The sequence below is a fragment of the Tachyglossus aculeatus genome, chromosome 5, assembly GCF_015852505.1.
Source record: "Tachyglossus aculeatus isolate mTacAcu1 chromosome 5, mTacAcu1.pri, whole genome shotgun sequence".
Lineage (NCBI taxonomy): Eukaryota > Metazoa > Chordata > Mammalia > Monotremata > Tachyglossidae > Tachyglossus > Tachyglossus aculeatus.
This window is the reverse complement of record NC_052070.1, coordinates 43581657-43601320: the sequence shown is the minus strand read 5'-3', so window position 1 is coordinate 43601320 and position 19664 is coordinate 43581657. Positions and strand designations below refer to the sequence as shown.

Below are 19664 nucleotides of genomic sequence, written 5' to 3'. Positions count from 1 at the left end.
TATAAAACACAGGAAGCAGTAGGATTAAGAAGGGCTTTTGCATACCTGCAGATTTTGGTCAGCAAGTCACCACTGTTATTGAGTTTTCACTTGGTGTGGAAAGAGGTGAGACACATGAGGTGGAATACCATTAATCAATAATATGTATTGAGCACTTACTGTGTGCAGAATGCTATACTAAGCGCCTGGGAGAATACAGTAGAGAAGCAGCGTGGCTTAGTGGAAAGAGCACGGGCTTTGGAATCAGAGGTCTTGGATTTGAATCCTGACTCTGCCACATGTCTGCTGTGTGATCTTGGGCAAGTCACTTAACTTCTCTGGGCCTCAGTTACCTCATCTGTAAAATGGGGATGAAGACTGTGAGCCCCATGTGGGACAACCTGATCACCCTGTATCCTCCCCAGTGCTTAGAACAGTGCTTTGCACATAGTAAGCACTTAATAAATGCCAATTATTATTATTATTATTATTACAGTACAACAGAGACCCATTCCCTGCCCACATGGAGCTTATAGTCTACAGGGGGAGACAGATATTAATATAAATGAATAAATAATAGATATGTACTAAAGTACTGTGGGGCTGAGGGTAGGAAAGACTACCAAATGCCCAAAGGACACAGATCCAAATGCAAAGATGATGAAGAAGGGAGAGGGAACTGGGGAAAAGAGGGTTTAATCAGGAAAGACCTCTTGGAAGAGATGTGATCTTTGAAGGCGGGGATCCTTCCATAAAGTTCCAATAAAGTTATTGGAGTGATTCGGTCTAAGATGGTGGGTCTGGAGAGGCTTAAAATGAGGAAAGTCTTGAGAGTTTTGAGGGAGGACAGTGAGGTGACTTACCCAAGAGAGGGGACCAGTTGCAAAGAACGGTATGGGTTGACTTGGAAACTGAGCTTAAGATCTCTGAGCTTAAGTCAGCTTGGATTTTTTTTATTCCTTCTCAGATTCTTCCCCATCCTATCGGGTCCCATCACACTCCAACCTTGTGTCCCTTTCCCTCTCTTCTTTCCATCCCCCTCAAAACTATAGCCTGTGGCATACTATCCCCCTCTCCGTGCTGGCCTAGCTCTGTGTAGTGGGTCTTTCTTTTTAATGGCATTTATTAAGCGCTTACTATGTGCAGAGCATTATTTTAAGCGCTGGGGAGGTTACAAGGTGATCAGGTTGTCCGACATGGGGCTCACAGTCTTAATCCCCATTTGACAGATGAAGTAACTGAGGCACAGAGAAGTTAAGTGACTTGCCCAAAGTCACACAGCTGACAATTGGCAGAGCGGGGATTCAAACCCATGGCTTCTGACTCCAAAGCCCAGGCTCTTTCGACTGCTTCTTTTAACACACTGCTCTGCAGATATGGCTTCCAGTGGAGGCAGGTTGGAGAATCGAGAGTGGTAAATATACCAGATGAATGGAATCTGACTCTAGTCATAACTGTATGTAAGTTCCCCTCAAAATAAAGAGTCCTTTAGGCTGTGAGCCTCATGTGGGACAGGGACTATATGCAACCTGATTAACTTTGATGACTTGACACCTGACCACATGTTTTGTTTTCTCTGTCTCCCCCTTCTAGACTGTGAGCCCACTGTTGGGTAGGGACCGTCTCTATATATTGCCAACTTGTACTTCCCAAGCACTTAGTACAGTGCTCTGCACACAGTAAGCACTCAATAAATATGATTGAATGAACTTGTCTCTATTCCAGCACTTAGAACAGTACTTGATACATAGTAAGTGCTTAACAAATACCGCACCACCGTAATAAGAGGTTCCGTCTGCCTTTACTTTTGAATGATCCCTCTGACCATTTTCCCAAAGCCGTTTGTGTTTCTGTGGAAAAATATCAAGTTACCGAGATGACTTGTATGTATGAATGACCCACAGACATTAGCTGCTGTAAAATGGAAACTGTGATGATTTTGGGTAGAACTATAACCAATTTACTCACAAAATCATGAAGACTTGCGAAGAATGGGCTTTTGGCTTACGCTAAAGTCATTTTTCTGGTAGACTCGGTGGCTGAAAGGATAATAATAATAATAATTATGGTATTTATTAAGCTCTTAGCTATGTGTCAGAGCTGGGGTGGATATAAGCAGATTGGGTTGGACATAATCGCTGTTCCATGTGGGGACAGTCTCAGTCCTCATTTTCCAGTTGAGGTAACTGAGGCCCAGAAAAAAGAAGTAACGTGCCCAAGGTCACACAGCAGAAAAGTGATGGCATGTCTTGCAGCGCTATAGTGTTTTTAATCTGTTTCGTTAATGTCGTAAAATATGTCAAGAATGTTTTTCAAATGAAACATAGTCCATAAAACAGATAACTGACCAGATCCTAAATGCAAAGCAGGGAAAGAATCGATTCTTCCCTGCCATGTTATCCACTAGGTGTCATCTCTACTGCTCATCAGTGTTTATTGAGCCCCTACTGTACCCAGAATTTGGGAGCTGATGATAAAAATAAGACTAGGGCTCTGTCCTCTAGAAGCTTACAGTAAAAAGCTTTTGAGAACCACCTTTTTCAGCAGCTGGATGATTTTGTGTGTGAAAGGATAGGTTTGGAGATCCAGATATATATTCACGGTGGCTCTTAGACCCTAAGAAGATATTTACACAGCTGAAACGAGAGGAGATTTCGTAAGAAGGAAGGTGTTAAATTGATCTAGCTTCTCAAAGAGAGAGGTTGCTGTCTTAAATTAAAAAAAATACAGAATTATTTCTGATTGATCTGAAAATGTCTGACCTAATTCTGTTATTTCTTACCACTGCTATAATCAAAGTCATATTGTGTTGTGGTTTGTCAGACCAATTTTGAATAAATAACCAGAGTAATACATTGAATGAGGTGGTTTGAGGCTCCCTTCAGGTGTCAGAAAGCATGTCCCTGTGAAATTTTGATGACTTGAAATGATTTGGTTGATGCTACAACCACCTTTGGAGCAAATTAATGTGTAGAGCCTGGTTTGTTAGGAATTCTCAAGGGAAAGTAAGTACTTTTCTGTGGAATGCCAAGAGGAAAGGAATCTTTGCTCATTAAACCCTGGCTTTTTGAAGAACTTATAAGGTGGAGTGTGGAGAACGGTTGTTTTGCATTTTACTACCTTGGTAAAATTGGAGAAATGAAGATATCAAAGCTGACACAGGCACCGAAGGAAAAGCCTGACTGATGCAAATGGATGCGATTTGGCATCTGCCACACTGAGTTTGCACAACCTCTGGAGGTGTTTTCTTGAAAGAAGAAGGGGCTTTTGGACAAAATCAACTTTTTAATTCAAATGTCCATCAGCCTTACTTAAAGTTGCCTGGGACAGGGCTAAGTGACAATTCTGACAAGAAGACTAGGGCCTTGAAGAGTGTGGCAGGTAATTGAAATCAAGAATTTTAGGTAGCCAAGTTTGTGGAGTTCTTCTGAAAAATGGGTTATTAGACGGCTTTTCTCATTTGGCAATATTTTATATCTCTACAACTTTCATGACTGGTATTGAGCGCTTACTGTGTGCAGAGCACTGTGCTAAGGGCTGGGGAGCATACAATAAAAGTAGAAGACCCAGCCCTACCTTCAAGGAGCAAACAATCTTTTGAGAGGAATCAGGCAGGCACTGATTATACCTCTGTAATGGAAACGAGAGGGAAAGCATAGCTAGACTTGGTAACAAAGGTAATCAAAGCATGAATGAATAAATGAAAGAATAAGAGGAGTAAATCTATATGTACATAAAGTGCTAAATTGGTAGCCTTGCATGTGCCCCATTTGTCAGATGGATTAATCCCCAGTTTTGCTGAGTGTTCAGTTGGCAGCCGGGCTGGACTCCAACTGCCCTGAGGGCCATGCAGTTTCCTCTCTGCCAGGTTTCTGGGCAGAGCTTCTGGGTAGAGGAGAGAACCTTGGGATGGATCTCCTGAAGGGTAGGGGCAATGAGGTAGAACTCAGCTGGAGCTATGCCCCCTTTCCCCTCCAACTCACCTTTCTCTCCCCCCCCCCAAAAAAAAAACCCTGCAGATGACTAGATAACATGTAACATATTTTTGTTTGTTTTCATGTTATTTAAGTGCTTACTCTATGCCAGACATTGTTCTAAGCTCTGGGGTAGATACAAGGTAATCAGGCTGGATACAGTCCATGTCTCACATTCATTCATTCATTCAGTTGTATTTATTGAGCACTTACTATGTGCAGAGCACTGTGCTAAGCGCTTGGGAGAGTACCCACATGGGGCTTACAGTCATTCACTCATTCAATCAATCAATCAATCATATTTATTGAGCACTTACTGTGTGCAGAGCACTGTACTAAGTGCTTGGGAAGTACAAGTTGGCAACATATAGAAACAGTCCCTACCCAACAGTGGGCTCACAGTCTAAAAGGGGGAGAAAGAGAACAAAACCAAACATACTAACAAAATAAAATAAATAGAATAGATATGTACAAGTAAAATAAATAAATAAATAAATAGAGTAATAAATAACGGGCTCACAGTCTAGAAGGGGGAGACAGACAACAAAACAAAACAGGTGGACAGGTGTCAAGTCATCAGAACAAATAGAATTAAAGCTAAATGCACATCATTAACAAAATAAATAGAATGGTAAATATGTACAAGTAAAATAAATAGAGTAATACATCCATACAAACATATATACAGGTGCTGTGGGGAGGGGAAGGAGGTAGGGTGGTGGGATGGGGAGGAGGAATATGTTTGTACATATTTATTACTCTATTTTATTTGAACATATTTATTCTATCTATTTTATTTTGTTAATATGTATTGTTTTGTTGTCTGTCTCCCCCTTCTAGACTGTGAGCCCGCTGTTGGGTAGGGACCATCTCTATATGTTGCCAACTTGTACTTCCCAAGCACATAGTACAGTGCGCTGCACACACTAAGTGCTCAATGAATACCATTGAATGAATGAATGAATGAATGAATGAGGAGAGGAGAAAGGGAGATCAGTCTGGGAAGGCCTCTTGGATCCCCATTTAATCCCCATATTACTGATGAGGTATATGAGGTACAGAGATGTTAAGTGACTTGGCATGGTTACACAGCAGACAAGTGGCAGAGCCAGGGCTAGAATCCAGGTCCTTATGACTTCCAAGCCTGTGCTCTATCCACTAGGCTATGGAAGGGCTCTTTGGCCAAGCTTTCTCATTGCTGCTCTTCTGCCTTCATTCCAACCCAAGTGGAATCGGGTAGTCTGGAAAGGAAGGTTTGTCAAGGCCGGAGTACATTAACAGAAGTTTGAGGACAGGCAGGAATTGGAAAGTAACCCTTCTCCACACCGATCAGATCTTACTTAAACCACCATGTCCATTTCTGGTCATGGCACTTTGAGAAGGTGCTAGAGACACTGAAGGAGGTCCAGAGAAGAACAGTAACATGATTCGAGGGGTGGAAAATAGGAAAAGTTTGAGGAATGGTCAAAGGAATCAGTATTATTTATTTTAGAGATACAATCAATCAATCAAGCCCTGGCCAAGGATTGCTATATTAACTTTTCTTAACTTTTGAAGAAATTTATGGGGAGGATGCTGACTAGTTGTTCTGTATCCATCAAACAGTGGTATTTATCGAGGACCTCCTGTGTGCAGAGTACTATAATAATCTTGGGAGAATACAATAAAGCTAGAAGACATGATGCCTGCCCTCAAGGGGCTTACAATCTACCAGGGGAGATAGGCACAAAGTAATTTTGGATAGGAGGAAAAAGAAAACAGCAAGTTGGATGTATGGATAAATAAACGCATCAGTAGTAAAATAATACACTAAGTACAGACATGCCACAAGTACTTGAGTGGTTATGTGCTGAGGTGGCATAGGTGGACTAAGGAGAAATTTAGGAGGATATGACGAGGGTGAGGCCGTTGCTGGGTAGGGACCATCTCTATATGTTGCCAACTTGTACTTCCCAAGCTCTTAGTACAGTGCTCTGCACACAGTAAGCACTCAATAAATACGATTGAATGAATGAATGAATGAAAGAAGATAAGTCAACCAGAAAGGCTTCCTGGAGGAACTGGGCTTTGAAGATGGGCAGAGCTGTGGTCTAGTGGATTTGAAGGGAGGAGAGCACTCCAGCCAGAGGAAGGGTGTAAGGATGCAAGAAGAGGCAACGGGCTTAAGTGAAAGGAGAGGACTTAGTTCCAAATAATGAAGAACTGTTAGAACTGGAATGGGTAGCCATGGGAGGTTGTGGCATCACCATCCCAGAAGATCTTTTGGGAAAACATAAACACCCATCAATCCCGAAATGTTGAGGCATTCGTCTGCGCAGAGGTTGGGAGGTGAACCAGCTGACCTCTAGATAATCCATCCAGCCCTCTCGTATATGATTCTATCAGGTCTTGCCTGCCTGCCTCAAAGACAAGCCATCAAAAGTTGGGCTAAATTCATATCTCCTCCAGAAGGCCTTCGCTAATTAATCGCCATCTTCCCAAACTATTAACTCCACCTCTCCACCTACTGTCACTCCATCACTTCTGTATACCCTAAGCATTTGGGCTACTCAACCTTCTGTGTCCTTCTCGACCTCTCCCAACTGTAAACCCTGCACACATATTTTTAAACTTGGTGGCTTCCCCCTATCTGTAGTGTCTGCCTCCCTCTACTCAACTGGAAACTCCTTGAGGGCAAGGATTGCATCTTAATTATTTTGTACTCTCCCAAGTACTCTACCCAGAGTAAACTCAATAAATATCATTGATTGATCAGTCACTATGAATCCACAACACTTATGATTACCATCCTTGTAGTGTCTTAGATTTGCCTATGCTACACCATTTGTAACGTCTTCACTTTCACTTAAAAGTTTTTTTTACTTAAAATCCACATACTCTTAGGGGTCCCCTCTCAGGGTTGCACCTGGAGAGTTTCCAGTACTCTACCAGTCTTGGCTAAGGGAGGGAGAGCCATGCAGAGGCCTACCCATTCCATTCCTAGCTTGGGCAGTGGCTAGTGAGTGGAAGGCAATCTGCTACAAGTCAAAACTCACCCATGCTGGGCAGCAGTGACATGGGAGAGACTTAAGGGCGGAGACTCGAGTGTACTGTGTGGAAGGCGGCAATGGTAAACCACTTCCGGATTTTTACCAAGAAAACTCTGTGGATACGTTATCAGAACAATTGCAGATGGGGAGCAGGGCGTTCTGGGAGAAATGTGTCCATGGTGTCGCTATGGGTTGGAAACGATTGGACGGCATAAGACAAGACAAGACTCTTTAGGGGCTCTCATTATTGTAAACAATTGTTGTCTGTCTGTCTTCATTAGAATGTGGGCTCCTTGAAGGCAGGGTTACGTTTAGCTTTTGCCGTATTCTCCCAAATTAGGGAGTCAATAACTGCCACTGACTGATTAACTGAATTCAGATTCCAAGTGAAGTAGCAGACATTTGTTCCTAAAATATTTAAAGTGAGCTGAATATGTGCTACCAATATTTACGGAAACTGGACGTAAAGGCCCGATGATTGAAATAGTTCAAAATAAAATGTGGTGTGTAATTTGAAAGACTGGAAAGTGAAAGACTGGGAATTTATGAAACTGAAATAGACTTAGCTCACAGAAATGAATGGTGGTGGATTATGGCTCCATCAACATTAATTCTTTTATGATCATTCATTTTTGACAGTTGCTGAAGCACTGACTCACTGTGCCATTACCTGGCATGGTGCAGGAGTACTTAATTCCATTGTGTATTTTGTGCTCCAGGTTTAACTACCAGTACTTTGTTCATGCTCAATTATGAGTTTTGCAGAGGAGGAAAAAAATCATTTTCAAGTGTCTCTCTGGGAGTAGAGCTGGGAATAGAAGGTGCCTTAAAGCCCAATTTTCTCTGAAACTTCCAAAGACTTGGATCTACTTTAGTATCCCCGGATCGTTGGAACAACAGCCTCAGGGACCATTACCATTCAAAACCGTTCACCTTTGAATGTGCTTTTCCAAAGTGACGGGCATCAAATACAGTAGAACCGCTCTCTCCTCCTCCTCCAGGTTTGGGGTTGGGATGTGGATAGCTCCTCATCCAGTAAATGTCTGACATTGACTTGGTTCAGTGGGCACCCTGCTTTTGGGAATTTGTCACAGGTTGGTGTTGCTCGAGAAGTGACCTCCCACTGGCTTTCGCCCTAAAATTCTGGGGCAAAGACTGCAAAATGTTATCTCAGTTACCTCATCTATAAAATGGAGATTCAATCTTCTTCCATTTAATTTAGATTGGATGTCCCATGTGGGACAGAGATGTGTCCATCCCGATAAACTTCCCCAGCACTTAGGACAGTACTTGACCCAGAAAGACCCATTTTTAAAAAAAAGTCGCTCCAAGATCTGGCTTCTAAATCAGTTCCACCACTTATCCTCCTGGGTGATCTTGAGTAAGTCATCTACCTTGTTTGTAAAATGAGAATTAAGTACCCATTCCATCTCCCCATAAAACATGAGTAAGTTTCCTCATTTACATTTTTTCTACCCCAAATCTTACTGTTTATAATATGCAGTTTAAGTCTGAAGTGATTCTTTGGTTTAGCACCAAATACCTGGGCCCAGTAGACTGGAGAGCAGAGCCTCACGTGGTTCAGAGTCGCATACAAAGCCCGGTGAAGGTTGGGCACACTCAAAGCCCAAGGTCACAGAGCAATCAATTGTCAGAGCTGGGGTTAGAACACAGGTCCTTTCACTCCCACGCCTGTGCTCTTCTTACCAGCCTTGTTGCTTCTCATTTTGGACTGGGAACATATTTACCCACTCTGTTATATTGTACTCTCCCAAGTGCTTAGTACAGTGCTCTGCACACAGTAAGCACTCAATAAGTATGCTTAATTGCTTAAAACTTTTAACTAGTAAATTTATAAATGTAATCCTGAGTGACTTGTGGAGTGTGTTTTGAAATTGCCCATGGTCTCTGGTGAAATATTAACTTGGGACTTTTTAGAGCAACCAAAGCTGAATCGAACAACGTCTCGGAATATTTTTTTGTGAAGGGATGGGGGAAATCATAAAGTAAGGAGGAGATATGAGTGTTTCCCAATTGTCCACAGCCAGTAGGCATTATCATTGCAAGGCTAATGAGAAAGTGCTGCCATCTCCCATTTCTCCCGGGTTTGGGGAATGTGAGCCCGTTGCTGGGTAGGGACCGTCCCTATATGTTGCCAACTTGTACTTCCCAAGCGCTTAGTACAGTGCTCTGCACACAGTAAGCACTCAATAAATACGATTGAATGAATAAAACTATAAGCCTCTTGTAGGACAGAGTCAATAGCAGATCTAATTGTCTTGTATTTACCCCAGCGCTTCACACAAGCCTTGGCACACAATAAACAGGGAATGTGTCTGTTGGTTGTTCTCTTGTACTCTCCCAAACACTTAGTACAGTGTTTTGCACAGAGTAAGTGCTCAATAAATACAAATGAATGAATGAATGACTTAATAAATACCACAATTATTTTTAGTATTTTTTTTGAAATAGAGAAAATTACTTTAGAGAAACACTTTTTTAAAAAAATCTCTCATGGGAAAGGATGAACTGGGAAACTATAAGAGAACTTGCTTTTCTTCCAACCATTTCTCCCTAGTCTTTGTTCATATTATATGTCTTCTGTGAAGATCTGTTTTATCCCTGGGACTTTTATCATAGCCTAGGCCTGCTGCCCCATTGACCCAACAGAGAGAGCTGGCTGACAAAGCTTATGTTGTGAGGCATCAAGGGATATCTGCCCTCCAAAACTTCCTTTCACTCTGTGTGGCTATGTCTAGCCTGTGCACCCCTTCCCCACCCCCTACTGCCAATCTGCTGGTTTCACTAGAGAGATGCTAATTCTGTCATTTCCCCCACTCTTTTTCCTCTCCCTCCCTTTTGTATTTCTTTCTCTCTGTTTAGAGCTTTGAAAGGTGGAACTGAACGTGTTCCCTACTGATTCTATCTTTTCAGAAATTCTTTAGTAAGAGAATCGTGTCAAGCCTTAAGATCTGTTAGTCCATGCAGGACATTGTGCTGCAAAGCAGGGTCCTGGTTCTGATTCCTGTTACTGTTGCCAAGGAAGCTGACTTACCGACTGGTACTGATTTCATATCTACAGAGCCACAAGTTAGTTGATCTCAACCAAAGCCACCTAGTCTGCAATCCGGGAAAAAGAGTAGCAATGGTATTGAGCTCTCAAAAGGTGCAATTCACCAGCTTGATCAATCAGTGGTATTTATTGTTTACTGTGTAGGAGGAATGCACTAAGCACTTGGGAGAATGTAAACAATAGAGATGGTAATCAATCTATGGTATTTATTAAGCACCTACTTGTGCAGAGCTATACGGAATACCTGGGAGAGTTATAATACCACAGAAGTGGTGGACGTATTCCTTTCCCACAGTATCTTCAGTCTAGAGAGGGGAGGCAAACATAAAAATAAATGATGGATGTGATGATGCTGATGATGATGGTATTTGTTAAGCAAAGTGCTATGGAGCTGAGGGTGGGGTGAACATCAAGTGTATCAAGGGTACAGATCCAAGTGCAAAGACGGAGAAGAGAGAGGGATTAGGGAAATAAGGGCTTAGGAAGGACTTTTGGAGGTGATGTAATTTTGATAAGGCTTTGAAGGTGGGGAGAATAATGATTTGTCATATATGAAAGGGGAAGGAATTGCAGGCCAGAGGAAGGATGTGGGCAAGGGTTCAGCAGCGAGCTAGATAAGATCAGGGTACAGTGAGCAGGTTGGAGTTAGAGGAGCCAAGTGTAGTAAGAGATCAGTGAGGTAAAGGAGGGGGAGAGCTTATTGAGGCTTTAAAGCTGATGGTAAGGGATTTCTTTTTCATGTGGAGGTGGATGGGAAACCATTGGAAGAGTGGGGAGATATAGATAGAACTTTTTTCAGAAAAATGATTCAGGCAGCAGAGTGAAGTATGGACTGGAGAGAGGAGAGACAGTGGGCAGGGAGGCCAGGGTGGAAGCTGATCCAGTAGGTAAGGCTTGGATATGATAAGTGTTTGGATCAATATGGTAGCAGTTTGGATGGAGGGGAAAAGGTGTATTTTTGAGTTGTTGGGAAGGTGAAACTGGTAGGATTTGGTGACATTAAATACCTGGGTTGAATGAGAGAGATGAGTCTAGGTTAATGTCAAAGTTTCAGGCTTGTAAGGCATGGAGGATAGTGGCATTGTCTACAGTGGTGAGAAACCTGGGGAAGACAGGGTTTGGGTGGGAAAATGAGGAATTCTGTTTGGGTCATGGTAGACACAATCCCTACACACAAGGAACTTACAGTTTACAGGGGAAATGGACTTTAAAGTCAGTTACAGCTAGGGAAAATAGAGTATAAGGAGATGTAGTCAATGTGGGGCTGGAGTGAATATCAGAGTGCTTAAGGGGACAGCCAAGTACATAGGTAATTAATTCTGCTAATTTTTTTAGAAGGTACAGTAATAATAATGATGGTATTTGTTAAGCACTTACTATGTGCCAAGCACTGTTCTAAGTGCTGGGATAGATACAAGGTTATCAGGTTGTCCCCCGTGGGACTCACAGGCTTAATCCCCCTATTACAGATGAGGGAACTGAGGCACAGAGAAGTGAAGTGGCCTGCCCAAAGTCACCCAGCTGACAAGTGGCAGAGCAGAGATTAGAACCCACGACCTGACTCCCAAGACCGGGCTCTTTCCACTAAGCCACCCTGCTTCTCTAAGCATTTGTTAAGCGTTTACTATGTGCCAAGCACCGTTCTAAGTGCTGGGGTAGATACAAGGTAATCAGGTTGTCCCACGTGGGGCTTACAGTCTTCATCCCCATTTTACAGATGAAGGAACCGAGGCACAGAGAAGTGAAGTGACTTGCCCAAGGTCACACAGCTGTCAAGCAGTGGAGCCGGGATTAGAACCCATTACCTCTGACTTCCAAGTCCAGGCTCTTTCCACTAAGGCACACTGCTTCTCTGGCCACAGTAGGTGGCCAAGACGTGTTTCTTGCTCACAAAGGAGGAAGACATATACAAAGCAGTGGTAAGCAGTATGGTGTAGTGGATAGAACGTGGGCCTGGGAGTCCGAAGGTCCTGGGTTCTAATCCCGGCTCTGCCACTTGTCTTCTGTGTGACCTTGGGCAAGTCACTTCACTTTTCTGGGCCTCAGTTACCTCATCTGTAAAATGGGGATTGAGACTGTGAGCCCCATGTGGGACAGGGACTGTGTCCAACCCAATTTGCTTGTATCCACCCCAGCACTTAGTACAGTGCCTGGCACATAGTAAGTGCTTAGCAAATACCATAATTATTATTATTATTATATAAAAGATCTTCCATAGAGGGAAATCTGGATTAAACATTGACTGCACAGTTGAATATACTTAAATGCACCAGGGCTAAGGGTGGGCATGAATAAATATTCAAGTGCAAGTCGTGGCTATTGGGTTGATGCAGCTTGGGGTGCTGAGATTTAATTGGTCCAGCACCCCTGAATCATTCTGCTGTAGATCCATATGAATTATCTGCACTAAAAGAGGGGACAGCTGAACCTTCCTTTTCCCTAAATCGTTTGCTTGATTAATAACAAAGGATTCTGTTCCCTCCGGTCTTCTCTTCTCATATTTCAGCAACTATTCTGCTTTAGATTTTTGCCCAACACTGGAATAGTCACAACTCCTAAGTAAGGGTGGGTCGGAGATCATGAAGGGGCTGGTCCAGAAATGATGAAAGAAGCAGCATGGCCTCGTGGATAGAGTGCAGGCTGGGAGTCAGAAAGACCTGTGTTCACTCAGTCATTCAATCATATTTATTGAGCGCTTACTGTGTGTAGAGCACTGTACTAAGCGCTTGGAAAGTACTATCAGAATAAATAGAATTATAGCTATATACACATCATTGATAAAATAAATATGGTAAGTACAAATAAAATAGAGTAATGAATATGTAGAAATATATACAAGTAATGCATATATATATATACAAATATATACAAGTCCTGTGGGGAGGGGAAGGGGGTAGGGAACACTCTGTTCTAATCCTGGCTCCACCACTTGTCGGCTCTCTGACCTTGGGCAAGTGACTTAGCTTCTCTGGACCTCAGTTACCTCATCTGTAAAATGGGAATTGAGCCCGTGAGCCCCACGTGGGACAGGGACTGTGTCCAACCCAATTTGCTTGTATCCATCTCAGTGTTCAGAACACTTCCTGGCACATAGTAAGTGCTTAACAAATACCATTATTATTATTATTATTATTATTATTACTATTCTCGGTTTCCTCATCTGCAAAATGGAGATTAAGACTGTGTGTCCAGTGTGGGACAGTGACTGTATCCTACCTGATTACCTTGTATCTACCCCAGTGCTTAGTACAGTGCCTGGCATATGGTAAACACTTAACACATACATAAAAAAGGGTGAGCAGTACATCATTCTTAGCTGTTTTCCTTCCTTTATTGACTGTGCTTTCCGAACCCCATTATTATTATTGTTATTATTATTAATTGTATTTATTGAGCGCTTACTGTGTGCCAAGCACTGTTCTAAGCACTTCAGAGACTACAAATTACTATTAAGTAAGAACCTTAGTAGTGAGGAAGAGAAATGAAGCATCGATGATGGAGGAGGAGAGGGTGGTATAGGGAAAAAGTGAAGTGGGGAGGAGGTCGCCCACCCTAGCTGTGGAAAACAAAACAAAAAGAGAGTTAGTTCTTCACTCCCACTGGTCCTGGAAGTGAGCCGGGCATCAGTCAGCAGGACAAAGTGTGGGACGCAAAGAAAGAAAACACTGGGGATCATATGGAGATGGGGAGGGGAAGAAGGGTTTTGTATGTGTTGTGTGCATCGTGTGTGTTGTGTGTGTGACTGGGGCGAGCTTAGATCAAGGCCGCTAGGTCCGAGGGTTGGGGCTTCCTTACCCTGAAATGGGGGTCCCGAGCCACATGTTCTAACCAAGTAAGGTTGGCTCCTAGACTGTAAGTTTGTCCTCTGGACTACAAGCCCCTAGAGGGCAGGAAATGTATCTAATACTACTACTACTACTAAACTACTAATAATGATAGTATTTGTTAAGCACTTACTATGTGCCAGGCACTGTTCTAAGCACTGGAATGAATACAAGCAAATCAAGTTGGACACAGTCCCTGTTCCCACATGGGGCTCACAGTTTCAATCCCCATTTTATAGATGAGATAACAGAGGCACAGAGAAGTGAGGTGACTGGCCCAAGGTCACACAACAGACAGGTGGCGAAGCCGCAGTTAAAGCTCATGACCTTCTTACTCCCAGGCCCATGTTCCATCCACTACGCCCTGCTGCTTCTCAATTCTATTGTATCTCTCAATTCTGTTTTTTGTACTCTCCCAAGCACTGAGTACACTCTTATGGCCATAGTAAGCACTCAGTGTATATACCATTGATTGATTGATGACACATTTTCCAGGCTTGGTTCCTTCCTTGGTATTTGGATCTTTGTTTTATAGAGAAACAGCATGGCCAATTGGAAAGATCAAAGTTCTGGGAGTCAGAGAACCTGGGTTTTAATCTCAGCTCCACCACTTCTCTGCTGTATGACCCTGGGCAAGCCGCTTATTTTCTCTGTGCCTCAGTTTCTAATTAATTAATTAATTAAAATGGGGATTAAATCCTACTCACTTTTTCTTAGACTGTGAGCCCCATGTGGGCAGGTACTGTATCCAACCTGATGATCTTTATCTATCCCAATTCTTAGTACAGTGCTTGGCATAGAGTAAACACTTAACAAGTAGCATAATTATTATAGCATCAGGAGCAGGGCTAACTGGTATTCTCTTTTATGTGCTTTCATGAAAGCTGCCCATTATATCATCATCATCATCAATCGTATTTATTGAGCGCTTACTGTGTGCAGAGCACTGTACTAAGCGCTTGGGAAGTACAAATTGGCAACATATAGAGACAGTCCCTACCCAACAGTGGGCCCACAGTCTAAAAGGGGGAGGCTTCAATCGTGGCTTCTATATTTAGTTTCTTCTCCCAGGGGTTTAATGCAGTGTTTTGTTGACAGTAGTGTGCTCAGTAAATGCCATCGATTGATACTGGAAACACTCCTCTAAGCACTAATGCTAGTTTGTTGGCTTAGAAGATGCATGTATATGTGTGTGTCTGTGTGTGTAACTCCAAATGGTTCAGGGTAAATGAAATAAATAAGAAAAAGTGGAGTTGGCTGGGTCCCTGCTGGAGAGAAATGTTAAGAAGTAAAGAAGAAGGAAGCTGATGGAGGAGCAGATGTCATTTTGCGTTTTGTAATCTATGTTCTTTGAATCTCAGAACTGTAAAATTTGTTCTTGGAGGAGATTCGGAGGAGAATTTGGACTGTAACCGAAATCTGCTTTGGTTGAATTAATTTAATTGTTGCGTCTGGAAAGAGGACGGTTACTATTTTAGTACTCTGCCGGGTGCTATGCCTATGCTTTTAGTTCTAACTGTACTTTGCGGTCCCCTGAGACTGGGATTCATGCAGTGGGAACACCACTGAGCATTTCTGCGTCTCTCAATCAGTGGTATTTGAGGGCTAACTGTGCGCAGAGCACTGTACTAAGCGCTACCACCAACTCAAGGGCTAACCCACTCCAATGTTATCTTCTTCCAGGTGATGCTTTGCGGAAGCCACGCCTCCATAAGTCTGTCACGTGGTACGTGGACAATTTATCCTTCCATCTGTATCCCTCCCTCGAGAAGTTTGAGGAAGAACTGCTCGAACTGCTCAATAATGACCATCTGCAGGAGGTACTGGTGACATTTGGGTGATCTGTTTTAATCTTGGTGCTCTTACTATGTTTGGACTGTGTTCCCTGTATGTTACAGGGATGCTGCCTCAGTCTCCTGTACCTAATAATAATAATAACAACAATAATAATAATAATGATTTTCATTAAGTGCTAAGTGCCAAGTACTGTGCTAAGAGCTGGGATAAATACAAGATCATCAGGTCCTGCAGGGGGCTCACAGTCTTAGTAAGAGGAGAATAAGTATTGAATCCCCACTTTGCAGATGAGGAAGCTGAGGCACAGAGAAGTTAAGTGACTTGCTCTAGGTCCCACAGCAGGTAAGAGGCGGAGCCAGAATTAGAACTCAGGTCCATGCTCTTTCCCCTAGGCCAAACTGCTTCCCTGAACTTAGCACTGTGCCTGTTCCATAAGAGAACATCACAAATGCCACCATTATTTTTAATATTATTGTTATTATTATCATTATTATTATTAGCCAGCCCAGATATCTTGAATTAGAGGTTACCAATGATGATCAATGTAGGCAGAAAATCTGTACAAGGACACCAGTGCCCATCACACGAAACCTTTTTGAAGAGCATTGCCTGGATGTGGGTTGTTTTCTTACTAGAATGGATGGGCATGAATCCCAGCTTTGCCATCAACTTCCATGTTTTGGGGCAAAATCACTTTCTATATGTCATTAATGGGTAAAATGCTTTCTGTTGGAGAACACGTATGAAAATCAATTAATCGTATTTATTGAGCGCTTACTGTGTGCAGAGCACTGTACTAAGCGAAATCTACGTAGGAAAAGATCTAAACAGTATTGTTCATTCAGGAAGCATTCGGTATATGACTTTGCTGCTGAGATAGGGTTAGAGAAGCAGCGTGGCCCAGTGGAAAGAATGTGAGCCTGGGAGTCAGATAGTTGGGGGCAGGGAATATGTCTGTTTATTGTTATATTGTACTCTCCCTAGTGCTTTAGGACAGTGCTCTGCACACAGTAAGTGCTCAATAAATATGTTTGAAAGAACCTGGGTTCTAATCCATCTCTCTGATTATCTTGTATTTACCCCAGTGCTTTGTATAGTGCATGGCACATACCAGTAATTATTATTGCTGTTAGGTGTATAAAACATGAGTCAGGACTAGTAATCAACTTCTAAACAGTCCTTCAAACTGGACTCTGAGTGGAGTTCTTATCTCTTTAGCTCTTTCCCTTTCTTTTTTTAAATATGGTATTTACTAAGCATTTTCTATGTGCCAAGCACTATACTAAGCACTGAGGTGGATCCAGGATCGTCAGACTGGGCAGAGTCATGTTCTATAGTGATTCACAGTCTTCATCTCCATTTTACAAAAGAAGTAACTGAGGCACAGAGAAGTGAAGTGACTTGCCCAAGATCACACAGCAGACAAAAAAAAGATGGTATTTGTTAAGTGCTTCCTATGTGTCAGGCACTGTGCTAAGCACTGGGGTGGTTACAAGCAAATCATATTGGACACAGTTCCTGTCCCATGTAGGGCTCATATGAGAGTCGGGGGCAGGAGGACATTGGAGACTTTTCCTTTTCAGCCCGTGGGCTTGGGACACTGCACTATGGGGGATTTGCCGTGGCCTGCAGCACTTTCTGCTCACTCAGCTTCATCTCTTTCAGGCTGGCTCCGCTAGACCTAAGAGAAAGAGTGGGAGGGACTGTTCACTCAGTCCTCCCTGCTATGCCTTCCCCCATTAGAGAACTGAATCGCCTGGAAAGAGCTGAGGCCTAAGGACGACCCCCCATGGGGGAAACTCCCCTACCAGGCCCTGGGAGCTGCAGGCAGGCTGGCCTTGTTCTTAATGACCCCGAAGGTGGCATGGCGGGCTGTGTAAGGGGTTATCACCTTTTGTGTTACCCAGGAGAGGCATTTTGTTTCCAGTCCTTGCTTTGGTATTTAAGGAGTTATTAAAGGGCTTATTCCTTATCAGATTCTGTGGAAATACAGCAAGAGTTACAGGTCCAGAGTGGTGGGATCCCCTGCAGGACTCTCAGTTCATTGACTTTCAATTTACGAGGGAGTCTGAGAAGGCTGTTAGCCAGAGACTGGATTCTTCATTCTGCTCCGGACTGGCGTTCGTTTTGATATACCATAAAGCAGTCTTCATTTAAAGTAAATTAAATCACCAAATGAAAGGAGTTGAAGCTATAAAGGAGGGCTGTACATCAGCCAAGGCTGTTTCAAAGATATTCGGCTCATTTCAAGGGGATGAAGTGGAAATCTCCTCACTCATTTTGTCTTCTCTAGAAAGATTTCTTTGAATGAAGCTCACCACACCTACCAAGTCTTCTTTCTGCTCTGTTTAAACACATTCCTTCAGGAAATTATGCTCAGCAAAATGACAGGAAGCCAGTGAAACGGTATTCATGCAGGATCACGGGACTTCTCTTTGTTGCTTTATGGCTTACTGAGAATTACTGTTGAAAGACATTTCTTCACTGGTTTGGACAAGAGTACCTACTGAACCACAGGGGTTTCTTTCCTTGTTAATAATAATAATAATGATGGCATTTGTTAAGTGCTTACTATGTGCAAAGCACTGTTCTAAGTGCTGAGGAGGATACAAGGTGATCATATTGTACTACGTGGGGCTCACAGTCTTCATTCCCATTTTACAGATGAGGTAACTGAGGCACAGATAAGTGACTTGCCCAAGGTCGCACAGCTGACAATTGGCAGAGCTGGGATTTGAACCCACGACCTCTGACTCCCAAGCCTGTGCTCTTCCAATTAGCCACACTGCTTCTCTGCTTCTTTGTTGGTGGTTTCTGTCTGGAAGCCCTATCCTTCATTGTCAGGAAATAGAAACCTCCTGTACCCTGCACCATGCTGAGTCAAACCAATCAGTGGTATTTATTGAGCACATACTGTGTGCTGAGAATTGTACCAAGTGCTTGAGAGAGTACACTATAACAGAGTTGGTAGACATGTACTCTGCCCACGATGAGCTTACAGTCATTCATTCATTCAGTCATATTTATTGAGCACTTACTGTGTGCAGAGCACTGTACTAAGTGCTTGGGAAGTACAAGTTGGCAACATATAGAGATGGTCCCTACCCAACAGTGGGCTCACAGTCTAGAAGGGGGAGACAGAGAACAAAACAAAACATATTAACAAAATAAAATGAATAGAATAAATATGTACAAATAGAGTAATAAATACATACAAACATATATACAGGTGCTGTGAGGGGGGGAGGAGGTAAGGCAGGGGGGATGGGGAGGGGTAGGAGGGGGAGAGGAAGGAGCGGGCTCAGTCTGGGAAGGCCTCCTAGAGGAGGTGAGCTCTCAGTAGGGCCTTGAAGGGAGGAAGAGAGCTAAGGGGGGAACAGATGTTAATACAAATAAATAATCTACAAATAAGTGCTGTTGGGCTGAGTGTGGGGCGAACAAAAGGTACAAATCCAGGTGCAAGGGCAAGCAGGAGAACAGGCTAGGACGGCCTAGTCGGGGAAGATCTCTTGGAGGAGATGTGCTCTTTATAAGGCTTTAAAGGTGGGGAGAGCGATTGTCTGTTGGATATAAAGTGGGAGGGAGTGTCATGCCAGGGGTAGGATGTGGGTGAGAGGTTGGGGGTGAGATAGGCATGGAGGTACAGTGACTAGGTTGGCACACAAGCAGCATGAGGGACTGGGTCTTCCGTTCATTTTGACCCCCAGCTCAGCCACTTGGAGCCCAGCCTCGTGAGGCAGGGAGGGGAGGGTGAGTCCTTGCCCTGCCTCCCTCTGTGCCTGTTGAATCAAGCTCGGTGGGTATTCAATGGGTGAAGTGGCAGCCCTCGCCACCCTGCTTGCTAGCCATGTAACTGTGGCAGCAGTACCGGTTGGAGATGCAGGGGAGGATGACCGGATCTCTGCTCTGGACCTACTCCCAGAGAGCACTGGGCATGCTGCACAAGGGCCAACCTTCCTTGTGTTGGGCACAGGATGGAGGCACAATG

General features: G+C 43.3%; 1 protein-coding gene and 1 non-coding gene across 2 annotated transcripts in view; both read left to right on the top strand.

The window, feature by feature from the left end:
• Positions 1–19664, top strand: part of NPHP4 (nephrocystin 4) — a 187221-nt gene that overhangs the window by 61815 nt on the left and 105742 nt on the right. Inside the window, exon 7 of the mRNA XM_038747231.1 lies at positions 15563–15699. Within this exon, the coding sequence (XP_038603159.1) occupies positions 15563–15699 (137 nt within the window). The remainder of the gene's footprint in view (positions 1–15562; positions 15700–19664) is intronic.
• On the top strand, positions 6841–6978 carry LOC119928974. Its single transcript, XR_005451119.1, has one exon. It is a non-coding gene; the product is annotated as a small nucleolar RNA SNORA7 (small nucleolar RNA).